The sequence below is a fragment of the Lissotriton helveticus genome, chromosome 7 (assembly GCF_964261635.1).
Source record: "Lissotriton helveticus chromosome 7, aLisHel1.1, whole genome shotgun sequence".
NCBI lineage: Eukaryota > Metazoa > Chordata > Amphibia > Caudata > Salamandridae > Lissotriton > Lissotriton helveticus.
In genome coordinates this window covers 1,366,407,850-1,366,430,321 of record NC_136068.1, presented here as the reverse complement: position 1 = coordinate 1,366,430,321, position 22,472 = coordinate 1,366,407,850, and the positions used below count along the sequence as shown (strand labels likewise).

General features: G+C 42.8%; 1 protein-coding gene across 1 annotated transcript in view; it reads right to left on the bottom strand.

Moving 5' to 3' along the window:
* The window catches only part of LOC144770291 (cytochrome P450 2B2-like), a 393,669-nt gene that overhangs the window by 131,554 nt on the left and 239,643 nt on the right, over positions 1-22,472 (bottom strand). Inside the window, exons 4-5 of the mRNA XM_078654687.1 lie at positions 15,916-16,076; positions 2,909-3,085 (exon numbers count right to left, since the gene is read on the bottom strand). Coding sequence (XP_078510813.1) covers positions 2,909-3,085; positions 15,916-16,076 — 338 coding nt within the window. The remainder of the gene's footprint in view (positions 1-2,908; positions 3,086-15,915; positions 16,077-22,472) is intronic.

Here is a 22,472-nt window from a genome sequence, read left to right as displayed (position 1 = left end):
CGGTTTGAATCGGTATTTAAGAAGTGGAAAAAAAGATTTACCTACAACGGGCCCTCAGAGTGGTACCGATGATACCAAGACCATTACAATTACAAGTTTCTTGGATGCTGAAAGCACCAGATATCCCCAGATGAATCCCTGAGGGAAACCATGCAGGAATTGGCACAGAAACTTTGACTCCCATGGTATTTTCTAAAAACATGTAATGGGAAGTATTCTCCCCCCTGAGAATTACCGACTCCAGCAATATTGGTAACTCTGGGGGATGAAGAAAATCAGGGGAAAATCAGCCCTACTCATAATAAGCCTCACAGTTTTGAAATGGTTTGCATGTTATCAACAGAAAAATGAACATCCATATGAGCAAGCACCACTCTCCTCCATATAGCATAAGGGCTGTCTTTCTGCACTCCCCATATGTTAAATCCATACATAGAACCACTGCGACACCTCCTGAACAAAGGTGGTATTAATTACGCCACTATGCTCATGCCTCCAAGATATAACTCAGAATAAACAGAACCAAATCAAAGGCTGAGTGTCTCGATACAAACCCTGCCTCAACCATGACCACACTGAATCCTTCCTGCTCTCACCTGAGAATGACATCTGAGTTACATACCTTACTCATCCCGATTCTCATCTAATATGGTCACACAAACTAAATCTTTAAGTTTTATCTTTGACAATAGATTTCCCATTGATAATCATCTCCTGAACACTGTGAAAGAGGCCTATTGTCAACTGCTGATGGTACAAAAGTGTAACTGTTTATCATAAGTAACCCTAAAACTAATGGTTCAAATCCTTGGATCTGAACAAGATTCATTACAGATAAACACTTCAAACAGGGACCCCCAAATCCAGACTGGTGCCACTGAAAACAGTCTTTTAGACCATATCAAATTTGGTTGCTGCAATAGGCAGAAAAGATAATATAATCTTAGTGGTAAAGGACTTCCAACGGCTTCCCTTTGGAAGTAAGTTACAATTTAAAATTATTTGTGTAATTTACAAGTTTATGCATCTAAACACTCTCAAATGCTTGGCAGGGAACATGTAATGCTCGACATGGAACATCAAGATCCTTGGAGGCACACATTCTTCTAGAAGCAAATGATTATTTTTTATATTCCCCAAAGCAAAACTCTGTCGCGCATAATGTGCCAACCCACCACGAGGCCTAGTTCATGCTTTATAAATCTATATAAAAATTCAATTAGATACATGAGTGCCTTTACCCCTTTCCACATCTTCCATACTCAGGCACACCTAAGAACATCTTTCATTTGTGCAATACCATGCACCATTCAAATAATCACACATGATACCAAACTCTAACACAGGCCACTCTGCAGCCAAATCATTGGATATAGTATATTGCAATGTGAAATACTAATGGTAGCTGTGACCTATAAAAATGCCTAATAACAATAGCAACAACAATGGTGCAGGAGAACTTGGTGCAGATGGGACAACCATCAAGTGAGTGTGGATGCTGCATGTAATGGGGTATAGCCAAGCCTTGCAAACACAGTAGAAGCAGCTCTCTTTGGGTCTTCTGACTAGAAACATCAGCAAGATATGCCTTCCTCTCCCCAGGGATGGCTACCATCATGAGTAGATAGCACCATGTAACTGTAGGCTTTACAATCCAATGGGGATTTAGCAGCAGTATTTAAACTCACTTAGTAGACCATCTAACTCCATGCTGGGATGATCCTCTTCTCTTCATGAAGATTTCTGAATGGTATTTCAACCACCTGACTATAAATGTCAATCGAGAGCAAGCAGTCTGTCCTATTGTTCTGTCCATACACAGCTATATATGACACATAGCAATTCTTACATTCTCAGTTTAATCCAGAGCCCATCTGGAATGGTAGTCTACATAGTAAGCTCGCCTGAAAATGGATGTGCCTCAATCTCTGTGGATCAGACCTGGCGCAAACCTATACTGCCATTTTTTCTCCAGTACAGTGAGCAGATTCTTCAGCCCCTATGCCCTTACCCAGGGAAAAATAATCCAGAGTACATGGTGAGAGCAGCAGACCCAACTCTCTGCTGAAGGAGGTGTGAGGATATTTCAGTCCCGGGAGTTCAAAGATATTGTATGCAAGGCATTAGCAATATGTGCCTTTAAAACCCCTCGAAAGGAAGGAGCCACTCTTACCTATCTTACATTAAAAAGAACCCAAGGGAAACAGGGTTAACAGTGACATATGCTCAAAGAAAGATGAAGATTTTAAATAAGTGTAACATGTAATGGTGACACACACATGTGCACCACTTTGGCACAAAACCCATTTTTGTACCATTTAATTGCATTAACATAGCTGTGTGGAGGCATTGCAGCATCTGTAATACTTCCCATAATTCCTTGCATAATAGCAAAATACACATTTTATGTTGGGACGTTCAGGCCGGTACATACAAAAGGAAGAGCAAAATTGACAATCCTAGAATGCAAAGTAAACTATGCACTTAACACATCAATAATAGCCCAACTAATAACTATTTTCAACCCCAACAAACATGGTGGGGGGAGTACGTGACAAGGTATCACAGACATCTGTATTGTCATGGACCTACCAGAATATCAAGGATAATAACCAGTCAGAAAATGCCCTGGCTTCCCTATGGACCAGCCTGCTTCTCAATAATGTGTTGCTATTTTGCCCTTCCTCTATTGGTCTACCAGCTGTGTTCTTGATTGAATGGAATCAGTCTATTTGTATGCGTAGGATACCAAATCAGACCAGATTTATTTTTATATTTCAGGAACGACAGTTGAGTCTGCTTTCAATGCTACCATGCAGAAATGTCTGAGAATATGCCTGCTTGCACATAAACCTGTACATAGCCATGATGATAAGCAGAGAGATTCATGTTTCCAAACTGCACATACCTCATCTAGCTTGTTGAGAAATGAGTCCACAAAATCCCTTGGGCAGTCTGGCTGCCGGGTGGCTGCGTGGTTCTCAACTTGTTCTCTTAGGAAGGCGTGTAGCTTCTCTGCATTCTCGAACATCTTCACGTGTGCTCCTGGTAGCCTCTTCACAATATTGGGGAATGCATTGTAGAGCTGTGGATGATGAGTATTGAAGACATTAGTAAACGGTGTATGAATCGCTATATAGCAGTTTTAACAATTTCAATCTGAGAACTTTGAGTTGGCACATATGAAGAAAATTGCATTTGGATGTAAAGTTTACTAGGTGTTCTTCAGTAAACTGGAAGATCCCACCTCAGTTTCTTCTACTCCATCAGTCCCATGTCTTTTCTGTCTACCGCCTATTCTCATGAAGAAAATATAGTTTCCTGCTATGTTTCACCCACCTAACTTGAGTGCCATGAATGTTCTCTTAAGGTACATTGCCTCCTGCTCTTAGATCTACTCCGATTACTGACCAGTACCATCTCCCCTATCTTTCCAGGTAACTCCAGCATTTTAACAAAGAGGCCTGGAATGCAGGGAAAACATGTGGGAATCGGTGCACAAACATCTGTTTCTGCAGTTATTTCCCATTCATCAGGATGAAACTCATAATTGTGTAGTATTCCTGTTCCAGCTAATTACTACATCCTGTTGTATGGGGATTCCAGGTCCACATCAGGAGTTACAAGGGCCCTGTAATAAGGGAATTAATGTTGCTGTGATTTATGATTCATTCTTGTCAACATGTCAGGCTCTCAAATAAATTAAGCCTCTAATGTTGCTATGGCTTATAGTTCATGCTCTTTACTTTAATGTTAATTTCACAAAAAATACGTGTGACAAGGTATGAGGTTTGTGATCCTATTGTGTTTTTATTTGCAGTCTGAGACCGTCTCCTGAGTGCTTTATCGCCATATGAAAGAAGGAATAGAATATCTCACCTTAATGTGTAAATGACATTTATAGATTATTTCCCCCTACTCGAAGTCAAATGTATTGTTTTCATGCTTAAAAGAAGGAATGCCCTTAAAACTCACTCAAAGTGAAAATATTTTAAAATAAAGCTCAAGCCTTGCATTAGGATTATCCATACCTGCTGGAACATGTATTTAGAAATGTATTGTACAATCCATAGTCCTAGTTAAGTGTAGTAAACACAAATGGTGGCAGGGGCCAATGTGAGGGATTGGCAGGCAATATGGATACACAATTGGAAGTCCATTAAAATATTAGAAAGTACCCAGTATCTACTTTTTTGATTCAGGGGAGTAAAACATAAATACACACAACAAACCTATACCAGACCTTGTAAATCAAGGAAGAACATACGTCCAACCGTTTATTTTGCACAAAACATTGTATTTCTTAACACAAACTACTTTAAAGTACAAAATCACATGACCATGTTATTTCATGTGTATGTGCCTAAACATCTTAAAACCATTCTTCACTAAGATACATCTATACAGTTTGATCCTCTGGTTAGATTTCAGTAGTTTCATATGCAGTCATGCACATCTTAGCTTTCTGTTGACATTCCAATGGTTGAGAGTAAATCAATGTTTTCAATGTTCCGCCTTAGAGTCTTTGGGCCAGATGTAGGAATCCAAATACCGGTCGGTAACGGCCCCAAATCGGTAAAATCGGCCGTTACCGACCGGTATTGAGAAAAAGAGATGTAGGTGTCAAAAATATACCGAATCGGTACATATGAATCGGTAAAATACCGATTCTGTATTTTCCGAATACATATTTACCGAATCGGTATTTACCGATACCTTATTTACCGAGTCCTTATTCACCGAATCGGTAAATAAAAATTCGGAAAAAAATGCCCATCGAGATGTAGGAAAGGCCAAAAATACTGAATTTCATGAAAATCGGTATTTAAGAGTCGGTATTTACCATGGACTGAAAGCAGGTGGTAACCATGTGCAGGGTATAAATAAGGGCCCAAAATGCAACAGTGTTGCTAAAATGGCGGCACTCTATGTGATTGCGAGGAGGCGAAGGCTACAGGCTGCAGGTCTGAGGGTATGGCAAAATGAGGAGCAGGTGTACAGGCAGAGGATCCCTCTGTTCCAATTGACTGAGCCTGAGATACTCCAGAGGTACAGGCTGCACTACAGAACCATCATGGACCTAATAAGGGACCTCCACCCATACCTGGATCACCCAACACCCAGGGCCCACGCCATCCCACCCCATGTCCAGGTGCTGTGTAGCTTACACCTGCTGGCCTCTGGGAGCTACCAGAGTGTGATAGCTGCAGTAGGAGGTGCATCCCAGAGCTGTCTGTCCCGTTTTTTCAGGAAGTTCCTGGATGCCATGACGCAGAGAATGGGACATTACATCCGGTTCCCTGACACACCTGTGGAACTTGCAAAAACCAAAACTGATTTTTATGGACTGGCACACTTCCCGCATGTGATAGGCTGCATAGATGGCACCCACATTCCCCTATGCCCACCTGCAGCCACCGAACACATATACAGAAACCGTAAGTCTACGCACTCCCTCAATGTGCAGGTGATATGCAATGCTGGCAACATCATCACCGACATAGTGGCCAAATTTCCTGGAAGCACGCACGACTCCTACATTTTCCAGAACAGCGGAATTTACACACGACTAGTTGCTGGAGATTTTGGAGATGGATATCTGCTAGGTAAATAAGTGTAACACACCCTGTGATGAATGGCAGCTGAATGTGCAATGTGATTGTAACTCATGTACCTCTCATTCCCTCCCAGGTGATAGTGCACATGCCCTGCGTTCCTTTGTGCTCACACCGTACCTCAACCCAACCAACAGAGCCGAAAGGCGATACAATGTGGCACACAGGCCTACTCGCAACGTAGTGGAGCGAACATTTGGACTCCTCAAGAGCAGGTTCTGCTGCCTCCACAAGAGTGGAGGTGCTCGACAGTACGCCCCCATCCTGTGTTGCAAGATAATAGTGACCTGTGCCATTTTGCACAATCTTGCTACCAAGGAAGGCACAGAGGTGGAGTTAACACATCACAAGAACATCGATGATGACCAAGAACATGCAGAGCCCCAGGCAACAGGACCAGCAGCACTAGATGGTAGATTGAGACGGACAGAAATTACACGTCGATATTTCTAGGTAATGTATGACACATAGACAGGTGTAGTGTTTGACAAGTGTAGTTTAATCTTCACTACATCATCATAGTCACATCGGTAAAGGCTTAATTATTCTAAGTCAATGTCTCTGGCTGCTCCTGCTCAGTTGCCGTCACTGTGTGCAGTTGAGTCAATCAGCAGCATAGGTCAGTGCTTACGTCCACGCACCACATTGTGAGATTGTTGAGCCTGGCTTCCAGATTCCCTGCTGGGGCCTGACTCTGCATGGCTGCGCCTGCCGCTCCTGCGCACCTCCGGAACTGGTGTGCTAGAGCCACTCCTGCTGCTTGACCCCTCTGTCTCCTCCACACCTGTGTCACCAGCATTGCCAGTGTTAGTGTTGAGCATCTGCTCCATCGCAGAGGTCACTCTTCCCATGCCCCGTGTCAAGTCTGTGCAGCAGTGCACTACTGCATCCTGCATGGAAATAGAGCATCTGCACAGTAGTGAGGTACTTGTTGCAAATCTGTTCATGGCCTTTGTTTGTTGGCGCATATACTGTCGATCCCTGGCACGCTGCAGATGATCTCTGTCCAGCTTATCCGACAGTACTCCCATGTATGTGGAGAGGTCTGTAATCCCCTTTGCAATTACATCCAGACTTGATGCAATGTGGCCTATGCCCTTGTCCATGTTGGACATTTTACTGTTCATGCAGCGAACCTGCCTATGCATGGCTAACAGTGCTTTGGCCTGCTGGCGCTGTACCTTCACCATTGTGGCCTCCAGGCCACAGAAGACGCTCTCCCCTTCCTGTCCCTCCCCACCCTCACGTGCCCTCCTGCCCAGAACACTGGTGCGCGCAGCGCCTGCTGCTATCGGTGGTCCAGCCCTGTCAGCCACAGGTGCATTCCTGTGGGGGATATCATCCTCATCCTCAGATTCAGAGGTTTGCAGGATCCTCTGAGGGGGCTCCTCATGCCTACTTGCCCCTCCCAAAAAACACACAAGGGTCTTGGCTCGTTACTCAGCACGGCTGAGCCAAACTGAACTAGAAAGCAACACAAGCGCCTATGCTGAGAAAGATTATTAATTAACAGGCAGGAATGAATCTGGCCGGTGTTTAGAATAAAGCATAAACAACCTGCATGTTCATTTAGCAGCTGGGAATTTATTCCTCATTTCAACAATTATTTCAATTCAAAAATTACACAATATTTATAGTGCATGGAAAGAACGACAATTTTGTAAATCTGTATGTACCGTGAACAATATTTACATGTGAACAAAATTATTTACACATTCTCGACATTCGTGGCCTTCCAATCATACAAAATACTTGCAAACACAAAAGTCAGTGGAACAATACAAAACAAAAGACAATTCAATACACAAATGCAAAAATACATGAAACCACGTATCGGTCATGAATCAGTAGGATGAATCCCTAGAGCTTTTATAGGGAATTTTTGAAGAGCTTTTTAACTGAATTTCTGAGTGGAAATGTTCTTTTTAAAGAAGTTGATGCATATGCTGATTTGTAACGCAAAAAATGTAGACCAGATACGTGGGAAGGTGGTCGACGCGTTTCGAACCCGTATGAATAATGGGGTTCTCCTCAGGACCTGTATTGGTTCTGTGGAAATAATCAAAAGGGATACTTAGTCTGACGAACTATTTCAGAAAGAGAGACACTCACCCTGTGTCCAACCAAAGCCTACCTTTAGCAATTGAACCAAATTTGCAATGATCTAGGCTCGAAAAGTCGGGAATTCAAAGGTTTTCACCAAGGTGCGCATTCAGGGGCTGTGAATAAAAAGAAATAAAACACGCGCGCTTAGTTTCAAAACCTGCATAGTCTGGTTTGGCTGTGAGGCGCGATGGTGGTTGTTTACCTGCACTGTCGTCAGTAGCTGTTTAGACGTGTTTGATCCATGCTTCGCGGAGCGGGCTTGATTTCCGCCTCAGTTTCACTGTGAACGAAGCGTGAGAGAGGTGGAGTACTTGCCCCTCCCGGCATGGACGCCCTGGACATTGCAATGGGTGTGTTTGACAGGTCTGGAGATCCAAACAACAGAGGTGAAAGTGGGACAGGTGTTGTGGGTCGGTCTGGTGATGAGGCTGCCTGGGTGGTGTCGTTGCCTCCTTCTACCGCGCTGTGACCAGATTTTCTCTTCTCTTTCTCCCCTCTCTTAGGTGCTGGTGCCCTCTCCTCCCTTGGTGGTGCTGAACTGCATGAGGACTCTCCTGTGGAATGAAATTGACATAGGGTCAATGTTGTTGTTCATCTGTGTGTAGTTCATAAATAAATAGTCTACACAACTTTACCCAGTGCACAATGTGTGTTTGGTGATGTGTGTGGCATGCCTTGCAGAGTCATGTGGTGGATGCTTTGCATATATGTATTCATGACTACGTCTACCATGATGCATTGCTGCCACCAAGTCTGAGTTGTTATGCAGTATGATGAATCTACACAGTGGGGTACAGGCCAGGTTGATGGTTGTGGATAAGGGTACATGCCTCTTACCTTGCTTCTTTGTAGCTTTTGCTGTGCTGTCCAGGTCTCCTATACCATGGATGCATTCTGGCTCCATGGTGGTTTCCACTAGCTCCTCAATCGCTGTCAGCTAGGTGCTTTGCTCCTGCCACCTCCAGTCTCACCAGCATCCTTTTTCTGGGCTGCAATCTTTTTTTTTTCACGATGCGCAGGTCATACCACCGCTTTTTTATGTCCTCAATCTCCCGGTGGGTCACACCAATGGCATTCACTTTGCCCTGTATGGATATCCAAATGTTCCTCTTCACAGTCTCTGCAAGATGCAGAGACTGTCTCCCGAAAATTTGGCTTTAGTGGCTTACAATTTCCTCTACAGCCACCTGTAGTTCCTCTGGGCTGGACTTGATCTTCCTTTTTCTCTCCCCACCATCCTTTTGGCCTTCATGTGACTCCATTCTGTAGCACTGCTTGCCTGTGGATGCTCTGCTCCTCTCACCTCTACGAAAATGTTTGTTCTGTTGGTTTGCACCTGCATGAGTGTGGCCACTCCCAGGTACTGGGGTGGAGTGCTTCAATCTGATTGGTTGGATTCTCAGGGCCTTGGTTGTGGGATGTAGAGGGGGTCCCTGATTGGTTGGCAGGCTCACATGGCTTGTTTCAAACTCCCGAATAGGTATTTACCGATTCGGTAATTACCGAATCGGTAATTACCGATTCGGATTTATCCGATTCTGTAAATCCCATTCATTCCTATGGGCCAGGAGGCCCATAGGGATGCTTGGGTTTCACCGACTCGGAATTTACCGACTCGCAATTGTCCGATTCGGTATTTACCGATTTGGGTTACCGAGTCATACCGAATCGGTAACAATTACCGATTTTTGTGCTACATACCATTTACCAATTCAGAAATACCGATTCGGTATGAGTCGGTATTTATGAATCGGTAAATGGAAATTACCTACATCTGGCCCTTTATGTTTTGCTGTCACCAAGGTAAAGACTTGTGCAGCTTTCATTTTTTTCCTAATGTCATGGTTTTATGTGTTGAGTGAGGGATGCTATGGATAGGAGAGAGATGCACCTCAAAAGTAGTCTTTCATTTTAAATGGCCTTAAAGAAATAAACAATTAAGCTAGGATTAGTAGCTTCCAGAGGATGAAAGATTTGTTACTGCATTTTATCTCCTACACCTCAAATAAATATCTAGGTGGTCCAGGGCATAAGGTCAGCTTGCTTCACGAAGCCTTGAAGGAGGGCAATAGGAAGAAAACCTTCTGGCACTGCGGGTGGGAATACTGGATTAAAAAAATGTAAATCAGAATCATTCAGGTGCTCATTTTTGACTGTGCAAATATTCAATAACTGTTGGGAGTCAAACAGATTTCCACTGTACTGTACTGCCAGATGTTTAACTTAAGGGAACCAAAAAATACAACCTATGTGTCAGGCATCGGCCTTTTAAGCAACAGTGATGCACAAGGGAAAACCTGAGCTTGCTTTTTGACATTTAGAAATACCACAAGTGCAATACATTATATGAAAATATTGTGGTACCAAATAAGCAAATAACGTTTTATTCCAAATGTTAAGTTATATATTTTATTTTGGTTGAATCCTCAATAAATAGATTATATCAAACAAAATGTGACATTTTTATAGACCTATGTAGCTGAGGAAGTGTATATTTACTGTATTTATCCCATGCAAGTGGGGAGGGCAAGTTGCATGTTACGACATCAACATTGATAATATCAAGCAACAAATATACTCTATTAACTATGTCAAAAGATAAGTGTACATTTACTGCTCTTAACTCCACCTCTATTAGCTACCTTTACCATGAGATGTAGTGGTTAGGTCGATGTATTGGTTGCAATATATATATATTTTTTTGGTCCTCATTTTCTACCCTGGCCACGTTGTAAGAATAAGTCGAGAGTGACACACTACCTCAGTGATCTGGTTTGGAAGGCATGGAATAAACCTACCCACCAAATAGTGAAGTCGAACTCTCCTGGACCCACTCACAGAGACCATTAGGGGTAATGTTTTGCTGCACCGGAGTATCCACAACCTGGGCGCAGTCAGACCGGTCTGGGTTCTGCCAGCAGAGATGAAGGGGATGACCAAAAACAGCGTAATCATTGGAACAAACGGGAAAAAAAAAAAAAAACGTAATTGGTCATAAACTGTGCCCATTTTAGAAGGTGCCAAAATGCTCTTTTGTTAAGCTTGCCAGATCTTAATAGGTCGAGTCTCGAGACCTGTAATATAGAAGCCTGCCAATTGAAAAAGGAGGGAGGAGCAGAGTCTTTCCATTTAATACAAATTTCCCTCCTTGCCAAAAGGATTGCATAAAAGAGCAGGCTTTTTGGGACACCAACTACCCCTTCCGTGACTCCAAAAATTATTAAGGCCGGGTTCAAGGTAACCGGACAACCCAGGCTAGCTGTAAGACATGTACTAATGGAGTACCAGAAAGGCGTTAAAAGTGGACATTCATAAAACATGTGTAGATCAGATGCTGCAATTGCCCCACATCATGCACAGGAAACTGGACGGTCTGTCGAACATTTAGAGAGCCTTTGGGGCGAATAATACGCCCTATGCAATACAAAAATATGGTTTCTTCGGAGCCATGCTGGTTTGAGAATATCCCATAACAGATTAAAAGAGGAAGTCCAAAGACTTCCCACCTCCATATCAGGAAAAGATGTCGCCCATAGGGTTTCAGGCAGTTGGAAATCGCCATCCATCTCCTCCAGAATTAAATGATACCAAAATGATACCTTCTTCTTTGTTGGGGTTTTGTCAACCAGTTGGGATTCCACCCACGTAACGCCACCTAGTTGACATTTAGACCTATGGGTGACCTGTGTACGTGCCCAACTAGCTATTTGAATGTATTGCAATATTGTTCATGTGTTGTAATGCAAGTTTCTAGTTAAAACAAGCATTGGAAATGCAATAGGTCTCGCATTAGAAAAGTTGGAGCTATTGGTTTTGTAAATGACAATTTTTTTTATGTGTTGGTCTTGAAAATAGCAAAATTAATAGCTTTGTCATTTACAATGCCAATACTTTTAACCTTTTCAAATGTGACACCTACAGCATTTGTAATGCAACATGTTTTGTATGTACATGACGTACAGGAGGAAAAACGCAAGCAACCCCAGGTGGGTGACTAGAAACCAACTGGCTACCAAAGGCCTGAAAGAAGACATGGCAGAGGTACACATGACTGGATAAAAAGGTCAGAGACTTGCAGTTTAGCAGCCTCGAGTTTCAAGTCTAATGAACGCGTGGCGTTCAGCTCTGTGCTTAATGAATGCGTGGCGCTGACGCAAGTAAGACGCCCAATCTTTAGTGTATTTATTTTTTACAATGGCAGCACGAATAGCTTGTAAGGTATCACCTTACAATAATACAGAGGTGTTTGGCAGAAAAGTAATTTATTCAATTAAATAAAATTTGCTACTGTGCAACGCCATGTTTAAAACATCAGGCCAACTTCTAGGCCGCGTCCAAACAGCAGCCTCCTGCTTCGCGCCTAATGAACGCATGGCGTTTAATATATCCTAAGAAAATAAATGTTAAAACGCTTGTTACATATGGCACTGTAGAATCACGTATTTTAATGCAGAAAGAATAGAACAAAAATCTGAAAGCATGGCGCCAATAAGACGGCTGCTCACAGATGACCACTATGGTAGTGGACAAAAAATAATTGACATGACATGTCTCCGACGAGCACACATGAGCACACAAGAGCGCCATAAAGCAGTTTCCTCACATGTTGCATTACAGAGAACCGATCTAACTGGGGTCGACACCATGTTGGGAAGAGAGAAAGTTTTCAGTCTTGGTCTTACTTTTGACAGCCTCATATATTTGATACCTTCATGCATATTGCTCTTTCCATCTCAACCGAACCTCTAGCACTTGGAGGTGCCCTTTATCTGGCATAAAGCACTGCACAGATCACCCGCATAACACAACGACAGTCTTGGATTGCTTCCGTTCTAAATTAAGATATCTTGGGGTCAACACTAGCAGAAAAGTAAGTCGATCTCAGGCGCGATCTTAGCATGTCAGAACAAGAAGTCGTCGACAGTAGCTGAAGAGAAAAAAAAAGATTGAGACTGAGGAGTGGGGGTGATGAGAGATGGGGAGAGGGGGGTGTGGGGGTGTGTAAGTGAAGGGCTGAAAGGGAGGACCCAGAAGGGAAAGAAAAAAGTGCCGAAGTGAGGAGAGTAAAGAAAGGGGCGGGGGGGAGGCGACGGAGAGCCACGGGTTAAAGTGAGGAGAGTAAAGAAAGGGGCGGGGCAGGGAGGGGGTGGAGGCAACTGAGAGCCACGGGTTGAAAGAACAAGAAAAACAAGTTAAACAGGCAGTCATACAAGTGGCAGAAAGTGGTATAAACATGCTGATAAGAAACGAAGAATGTCTCCGACGAGCACACAAGAGCGCCATGAAGCAGTTTCCTCACATGTTGCATTACAGAGAACCGATCTAACTGGGGTCGACACCATGTTGGGAAAAGAGAAAGTTTTCAGTCTTGGTCTTACTTTTGACAACCTCATATATTTGATACCTTCATGCATAATGCTCTTTCCATCTCAACCGAACCTCTAGCGCTTGGAGGTGCCCTTTATCTGGCATAAAGCACTGCACAGATCACCCGCATAACACAACAACAGTCTTGGACTGCTTCCGTTCTAAATTAAGATATCTTGGGGTCAAAACTAGCAGAAAAGTAAGTCGATCTCAGGCGCGATCTTAGCATGTCAGAACAAGAAGTAGTCGACAGTAGCTGAAGAGAAAAAAAGATTGAGACTGAGGAGTGGGGGTGATGAGAGATGGGGAGAGGGGGCTGTGGGGGTGTGTAAGTGAAGGGCTGAAAGGGCTGAAAGGGAGGACCCAGAAGGGAAAGAAAAAAGTGCCGAAGTGAGGAGAGTAAATAAAGGGGCGGGGGGGGGAGGCGACGGAGAGCCACTGGTTGAAAGAACAAGAAAAACAAGTTAAACAAGTCGGGCGGCACAACAGGGGCAGAAAAAAAAACGCGCACGCGAAATGAAAGTAAAAAACGCGGCCGCGAAATGAAAGCCTTTGATGCAGCAAGGGGCGGAGCGGATACCTTTGAAGAGCTGCTGGAGGCACCAAGCTGGGGAACAGATGGCTGGCTTTAATGTGCACGCGCTTTTTATGTCAATGCGCTTGCGCATTGAGCTTGCTTTTCACGGGCACTGCATGAAATCACCAGTTTGGTTAAGCTCTGGATAAGCCCCTATATTCTCGCAAGCTCAATGCGCAAGCGCATTGACAGGCGAGACCTAAAAATGGAAGATGCACCTTTAGTTCTGCCCAGTGCAGTAACATGTACTACCCACATGACCTTTAAAGGAATCTCGTCAGTAAGGTAAACAAGGAGGCCAGAAGATAAGTGTAGTCAACATTAATGGGACATGCATCAAATTACAGAACATGTGCAAACTATGATATCACTATCAAAAGATGACTCTGTAAGGACCTCATGTAGTTTGGCACTCCACTCTCTGGATGCATGTACAGGTAGGATTGCAACAGATTCCTAAACATCTCAAGTCAACAAGTGTTGCTAAAATATTTGTTGATACAGATACCCCCAGACAGCCGCAGCATTTAAGTTCTACGTAGAAGACCTTATCTTTAATTCAATGACCATGTTATATGATTCTTTTACACTAGGAACACAACCTCTGCCCCTCTCCAAACTCAACCCTGTCTTAAAATATGGACCTATTCCGATGCACAGTCACTACATTCAGACTTATTTACCTTCGCACTGACTTTAATGAACACTTACAAGAAACCACTATAAACCCAATTTCATATAATTTGGTGGTGCGCTCCCCCCTCGCTTTGTTGTGTCCCATTGACACTGTGCCTGCTACACTAATGACAGTTATGCTCCTAGTTCTTGGCTGGTTGGAGTATTTATTTTAAAGAAAGTTTCCTTTGTCTGCACACTATATTTGAGATCTAAATACAAGTGTTTTACATTGCCATCACTCTGCAGACCAACCAGTCAACCCACTGCATGCCTACAGCATAGACAGACAGACAGACAGACACACACACAATTCCCCCACTCAATCCCCACATCACTTCCTCCCCGCTTCACTCCAGGATCATGCCTTAAGATGTTATGTTATGTTATGTTAATTGGAGTTTTATTGAGCGCTCAGCTACTCATGCAGAGTGTCCCGGCGCTATCAGACTCAACACAACACAGCCCCCACGGTAAAGGAAGATTATTTGCTGAACAGCCACGTTTTAAGATCTTTCCTGAAAGACAGTAAATTCTCACTCTTTCTTAGTGACAGCGGCAGTGCATTACAGGCCCGGGGTGCGAGATATTTGAAAGAGCGACCCCCGATCCGAGCATGCCTAATTGCCGGGACAGTGGCCAGGGACAGAGACGCCGAAAGTAAGGCTCTGGACGGATAGTTAAATCCGATCCTCTTCCTCAAATAACAAGCGCCAGTGCCATGGAGTGCCTTGAAATCAGTGGTCAAGGCCTTAAACTCTATACGTTTCCGAATCGGTAACCAATGGAGGGATTTCAGCAGTCCCGTAGCATGGGCCCTCCGGCCAAGGCTAAAGATTACTCGGGCAGCCGAATTCTGCACCACCTGCAAGCGCGATAGGAGATACTCAGGAAGACCGAGGTAGAGCACATTAGCACAGTCAAGCCTAGATCCCACCAGGGCTTGCACCGTGCTCTTCCTGTGGGCAATGGATAAGAGGGGGAGAAATTTCCTGAGCATTTTTAGTATCCCGAAGCATTGTCCAACCAGGCCTAGAATCTGAGGTTTAAGAGTCAAGCCGTTGTCGATCTTAACTCCAAGATTCTTAGCCAACCTGGTGTCGGCAGAGGGAGGGTACATAGCCGCCGGCCATCAGGACTTCCAACAGGGGTCCGGTGGACAACCAAAGAAGAGAACCTCCGATTTGTCAGAGTTGCATTTCAGCTGGTTTTGTTGAAACCAGCAAAAAACAGCACCCAGACAGCTCTTAATGAGATCAGTCTTCTTATCGAATGGTTAGAACTATTAGCCTAGTAATTAGCAGAATCCAGGTTACTCATGTGAAGCCTTCTTCCCTACCTCTTCTAGGCCGATGAACTTCTACCAGTGCCTTAACACAACTTCAGAGCTGCAAAATGTAATAATTAAATTAATTCTCTCTAACTGAACATCATGTGATCACATTAATCAGAGTCAGGAAGGTCCATGTTGTGATTTATGTCACAGAGTCCTATAGGAGTGGTTCTTTTGAGTCCATCAAACACCCCCAAAAAAGAGAACAAAAACACTGTTTATTGATGGCATTAAATACGTACCTGGAATTCCTGTGTTCCCCAGTAGGCAAAGGTTTCTATTGCTATGCCGACCTGTGTCAGGAAAGATTCATCTTCTGCATCGAACCGGTCTCCAAATAACATTGTGCATGTAACATTAGACGCTGCAGCAGCTATCCTGATCATCGGGTCGAAGGGCGCTCCTAGTAAACAAGGAAAAGAGATGACCAAGCATGACCATCAAAAATACCATTCGAAATGTCATATCTGCAGGGGATGAGTTCTGAATTTAACCATCTGAAAGCGCTGAAGAGGTGACCATTGGAATACACTCAGATTCACTAATGTTTACAGAATTTAAGAATTTGACTGCTCGTTTGATATTCTGTTTGGTCAAATTAGAATTCCAAAAGTCCAGTGACAATAAGAAAATGCAGTGCATATGAATGAACTGGAATACAAATTGTTGGTCAACTGGAACTCAAATTACTCACAGGGAGTGTCCAATGTTCGTTAGTTATTTTATTTGAATGCTCATTTCTACTAATTTACAAAACAACCATAATTGGTATGTATACTTCAAATATCTTAGCACACCTATGTAACACACCAGAGTCTTAATTACACAACTGGAACGTTAGTAACTCCCCTTCCAAATCCCAGAATAGTCAATGGAGTGAAGGTGATGGTGACTTGTTCACATTTAAGCTAAAAAATAAATGGCTCTCAGTTAATGTTAACCTTTCAAAGCTAAACAATAGGTGGTCCAGTATGGGATATCTTAGCTTTCTACAGCATTAAGAATGTGATCTAATAGGGGACATGCAGATTTGCGAAAGTATAAGACTCTAGCAACTGTCTCTCACTTCCTTCTTCATTACTAATTTAACCTTTTGTTGATCGTTATGACAGTATATAAAGAACAGGGCCAAAATATTGCACATTGCAGAGGGTGCCATCATTAAATAGTTTGTTCTGGGTTAATACATTGTGCACATGTCGGGTCAGATGTAAGTCGTTTTTTAGCGTGCGCAAACGGGTTTTAGACCCGTTTGCGCACACTAAAAACGTTTGGCCAATGTACAAAACCTATTTTGCGACTCGCTAATCAATTACCCACTTGCAAAATAGGTTTTGCGACTCGCTATTAGGAATGGGCATTCCCTTCCTAATAGCAACTCATGAGCCGTCTATGAATGTTTTGCAACCACAATTGCGGTCGCGAAACACTTGCAAATTACCACTTACTTCAAGTAGGTTATAGTGTAATCGCAAATGGGAAGGGGTCCCCAGGGGACCCCTTCCCCCTTGAAAATGCATACGAAAATATTTTTTAAGGGTTGACAGTGGTCCCAGGGACCACTGCATGCACTAAAAAGAAACAAAAACGTTTCTTTTTAAGTTTTTTTAAATGCAGCCCGTTTTCCTTTAAGGAAAACGGGCTGCATTTTGTTTTTTAAAAACTGCTTTATTTAAAAGCAGTTCCAGACATGGTGGTCTGCTGAGCCCAGCAGGCCACCATTCCTGGGAGGGCCAACCGTTTACAATGGGGTCGCCAAATGAGAGTGCCTCATTAATATTAACGAGCCTCGCATTTTGCGACCCAATTGAGAATCTCAATCAGTGTCTCTGACATACATAGTATATTGCAAGTCGCAATTTACTATGGTCGTACATCTAGCACGTAGCCCTTTGTTTGTGTTACCATCAGAGCACTAGATATATAGAGAATGCCTGTTTCTTCTCAAGCTGTGTTGGTTTAAATCTTGGACAGATGTCTGGGAGATAAGCCTGGCAAGGAGCTGTTGGAAGTGGTGTAAAAGATTTGACAATAGCCCTGTTTTATTAACTACATCAGACTCCAGTGTGACTACCAACAAAACACTGGCGACGAGGATAGGATCTGAACCCACCCGTGCAAAGCACAATGACCACTGCTCTTTCTTACAATATTTGTCAACTACAGCAGTAAACCATAGTATCCATCTTCCATCCTTTTACTTTATCTCAACAAACCAATAAATATATTTAAACACATTGTTATTTTGGTGTTGCTTTTCTTTTTAAAATTCAGGAGAGGTCTGTTCAGGCATATCAGTGGAAGATGGTCTGCTAAGAATTTCTTTATATAACTAACATTTAGTGCATAAGTAAAATATTCTATTGCAGGTATTCACAGAGTATTTATTCTTAGACAATGCAGGAAAAATCTCTGTGTAGATATGCAAGTATCTTTCCATTACCATGTCTTATTCTGAGTGGCACGTTATTGAGGGTAACATAGCTCTTCGCTGCATCCAAGATATTGGCACAGATGCTTAACAAGAGCGTTTTTTTCCGGTGAAGACGTGTGATTATTACATATGCACTTATTTCAACAGAAAAAACTTTTGGGGATGGGCTGTTTTTCACATATGAGATTAACATAAAATAAAAATAAATCAAAATTCGCTGGAAAACATACTTACGTTTTTGTATGGTTAGGAAGCGGAACATTAAAAAAACCACGGAGGTTGGCCAATTATTCCAAGGTGCACAAACCCAAAGCCCACATGCTTGACAGAATGCTGCTGACGACCTCGATGCCATCAATAAAGTTTTCTGAGATGCCATTAGTGATGTATTTGATGATGTCACTTAACATTCCATTAGTGATAGCATGTATGGAGTCATGAGACACACATGGGAGGCCATGAGCTAATTTTAACTGCCAGTTTCAGTGGTTGTTTCGTTTTGCTTCATGATCTTAACGTCATAAAATATTTTTTCTGGGGTGAATGTCTGAGTTTATTAAACATACATTAATGCCTAATGAGCAAAATAAATCTAACTTTCCTATCAAATTTTTAGTGCATGTGCTTCTATATTCCAAAATAGCCAACCCTCTGTGTGACATATACACTCTGTCCATAGCCCATAGTTCATGCAGATTCACTGAACTATACAAAATTTCCTAGAAAATCAAACCATGTTTGACCCCTTTTCCAAATTTTCCTTTAACGGATCCGAATGAAAAGTGGGATTGATTCCTTCAGCTTCACATGGTGTCTGTCAAATTTCAAGCAGATTTATCTAATCTCTAATAGCAAATGAACATGATTTTCAGCCCCACTTCCTTTTTGACAGAGCTGTCTGAAATGTGACACACCAAGATTGTGACTACCAGGGGTTTCCAACGTTTCTGATCTACTTTTGATCTGCGAAAAGCAGCCGGAACCATTCATAGATATTATGAATCATGACTAGTGCATGTAGGACTACTGAGAATGACCCGTCTGCAGTCTGGCACTCGAGACTCCACTCCGATTCCTGCAGCCCTTCTTCTCTGGCCCAGTTTTCATGTATGAAGTGTCACTGATAGAGCGTGGTATGCAGCATGACAAATCTCTATAAAACTTTGCTAGATTGAGACCAGAGAAAAGTGGTCTTATTGCGGTTTCTCTACGTTCCTCAGGCTGTCATTGTACATGTTTATGTTTTAGTGTAGGGCCCTGTCATTGATCTAGCTGGCTATGACTCCAAGGATCTGGAGATGAGTGGTGCTACCTCCTTCAATGTCTGCAGACCCTGGGCTAGGTTTTAGTTCTATGAGCTACTTCCATGGAGCTGGTGAGCTACAAGTAGCACCTGAGCTACTCACTGGAGACTCATGGGCTAAGTGTCTCACAAATGGACATTCATCAAATGGAGGAAAAGTTAAAGTAAAATGAAAAAACACATTTTCAACTGACATGATGTACATACAATTAACCCTTTGAAGGATGCCCATATCTTTTTGTAATTCAAATATATCAAAAACATTTAACAGATTTATACCAAAGCAGAAAAGGCAGTTTTCTTAATAAGCTTTTCATTTCAATCCATGCTTGGTGTTATTCAACAGAGATCTTTTGCCAATTGTCTCCTATGAATCAGGAGGAGACTGGTTGCCCCCTCCTCAAAGATTCAGTGAGGAACAGACAAAATCAGGTCATATGCACACTGGTGTTCTGCTATGCAATATGTATGGATAGCTCATGTGGGCCTGTGTAGCATTGATCATCACATTTGTTTGTATGGTGAGAGCCAATGCTTAGAGTATGCAAGTCTTATAATCTGATTTCATTCATTCATTTCTGTCTTTATTTCGGTCTCTTGGACCATAAAAGATATACATCACAGATTAAAAACACTCAAGAATAATACATAATCAAAAAACAAGAGTTATACAAATCATTACGGTTATCATCTTGTATTACAGATTCAAAGTGCTAGTGCAAGATAAGAATCAGACTGCTAATTACTTTTTAAAAATCACATTTGTTATAATTGATAAAAATTAGTTGCAATTCATTCTAATTTATGATTATCTATGCATTAGACTTTTATAGTGCCTGTGCCAAATCCGTATCGGAGTTCAAAATATGACGAGTGCGCTTGTGCCAAATCGCTGTCAGGAATTTAGCTACCGCAAATACAATCGGAGGTGATAGATCCGTCTTAAGTATTCTGTAAGCTGGAATGCAGTGCCCAAAGCCTAAGTTTTTAAGAAGAGGAACAAGCCAATACTTTCTAGATTTTTGGTATAATCTGATTTGTCTATACCTCACAGGGTCACTGAAAGAGATGGATCAGCCTCCATTTTTGAGGTGTTTGAAACTACTGGTGAACACTAGCCTTAAGGTTCCTGACTTTGGGAGACACTAATATTTGCCAAATATGACAACTTGACAACTGAACAAAACCTGTCAAATATTAAGCAGAATCAAATTAAAATTGCCCGGGGATGACTGATTACTTGAAGGGAAAAGCAGTTCCAAGGGCCTGATTGTATCACGTGAACTATGCATTTCCATTTAAGAAAAAGCTTTCAAGAAGACTGGTCATGAATATCTTGGAGTTGTACCCAAGATTGGCCAATACTAAAACCACAAACAGACTCCACACCAGTTTAGAAACAATAGAGAATATTTATCTGAGTAAAACAAGTTCAAAATAACTAAAATCCAATAAGTAGAAGTCAAGATATGAATTTCTAAAGAATAACTCCATAAACAGTGCTCAGAAGTCAATAGCGCTAAAAGGTTATTGAGGTCACGCTAGACAAGGATAAATGAAAATTTCAGGCCGACCGTGATGAAGTGCAGTTTGGCTGCACTTTATTCAGCAGGACTCAGACAAGTCCTGCTGAATAAATACCATTGGATGGAGCAAGTGTTGATGTTGAGAGCCTGATGCATCATTGTCGACTTTGGCAATAGGATCGCGGTCATTGTTGTTGTCCCTGCATCTGCAACGAAAAGAGATGAGTCTGTGATGATCGGCGCAAAGTCGCAAATGAATTTACATTGATGAAAAAAAACTTGCAAAAACCTACTTCTGAGGCCCTAGGACTGGATCTGGTACCGCAGGCAAGGGAAGACTCATGGTTGGCAGAATCCAGCAGCTTCAGCAGGGTTAAGGGAAGCCTTTGATGGCCCTGAGGCTTCAAGAACAGGAGGCATGTCAGCAAGTCCTCGGAGAACCACATTGCAAAAATGTAGAGAGCAGGTCCAGTCTTTCTCGCTCCCTGGCAAGAAGCAGAAGGCCAAACCAGCAAAGCAAGTAGCAGTCCCTCCTGCGATCAGAAGGCAGCAGGCCAATACAGCAATGCAGTCAGCAAAGTGGCAGTCCTTTCTTCAGCACAGCGGCTCTCCTTCCTGGCAGCATGTTCTTGGTTCAAGAAAAGTTTGCATTCAGATCAGGAGTTCTGTACTTCAACCCAAAGGTGCCTTTGAAGTGGTGGAGACTTCAAAGAGGCCTTTAAAGGTCAGAATGTCCCTGCCTTTCTTGTCCTGGCTCCAGACTCACTGCAGGGGGTATGCAGCTCTTTGTGTGAGGACAGGCATTGCCCTATTCAGGTGCAAGTGTCAGCTCCTATCACACAAAGTTCTTCAAGAAGGCCCATCAGCCTGGTGATGGGCCATTAGGATGCAAATATCACACCCAAGCTCCCTTTGTGTGACTGTCTAGGGGGAATGCACAAAGCCCAGCTGTCACCCAACCCAGACATGTATTCAGAGAAAAGCAGGGGCACAGAATTGACAAAGTAAGAAAAAGCCAACTTTGTAAAAGTAAAAGAAACAAATGATGGACGGAATACTGAGCAATCCAAACATTCACCCCCAGTCACAAAGATCTGGGTTTAATCCATTGTTCTTTTGCTCACAACGCCACCCTGTTTTGGACCCAGCCATATGTAAATCAATTTTGACCCTGTTCCTCAAAGGACCAGTCCACCCCAAACTGCCAAGCCCAATCCTCCCTGGACCAGAAGCAAGCATCCTGGGACTGGTTTTGGGGTATCACCTCTCATCAGCCAGGCTAGCTTAAATCCATTGGCGCAGTGAGCACAGGACCCACGTCTGGGCATACCATCCCCACTTAGGGTGACAACAGCAAAAGAAACAAATAATGAATTGAATGCTGAACAATGCAAACAATATTTCCATGTTTTGAAAGCAGAGCATGTACACTTTAGCACAGGTTAGCAGGTAAATATCTCAGCATCCTAATGCCAAAAATGAAGTCAGGACAACAGGCAGTCAGAAGGCAAAATGTCCGGAGAAACCATACCAAGG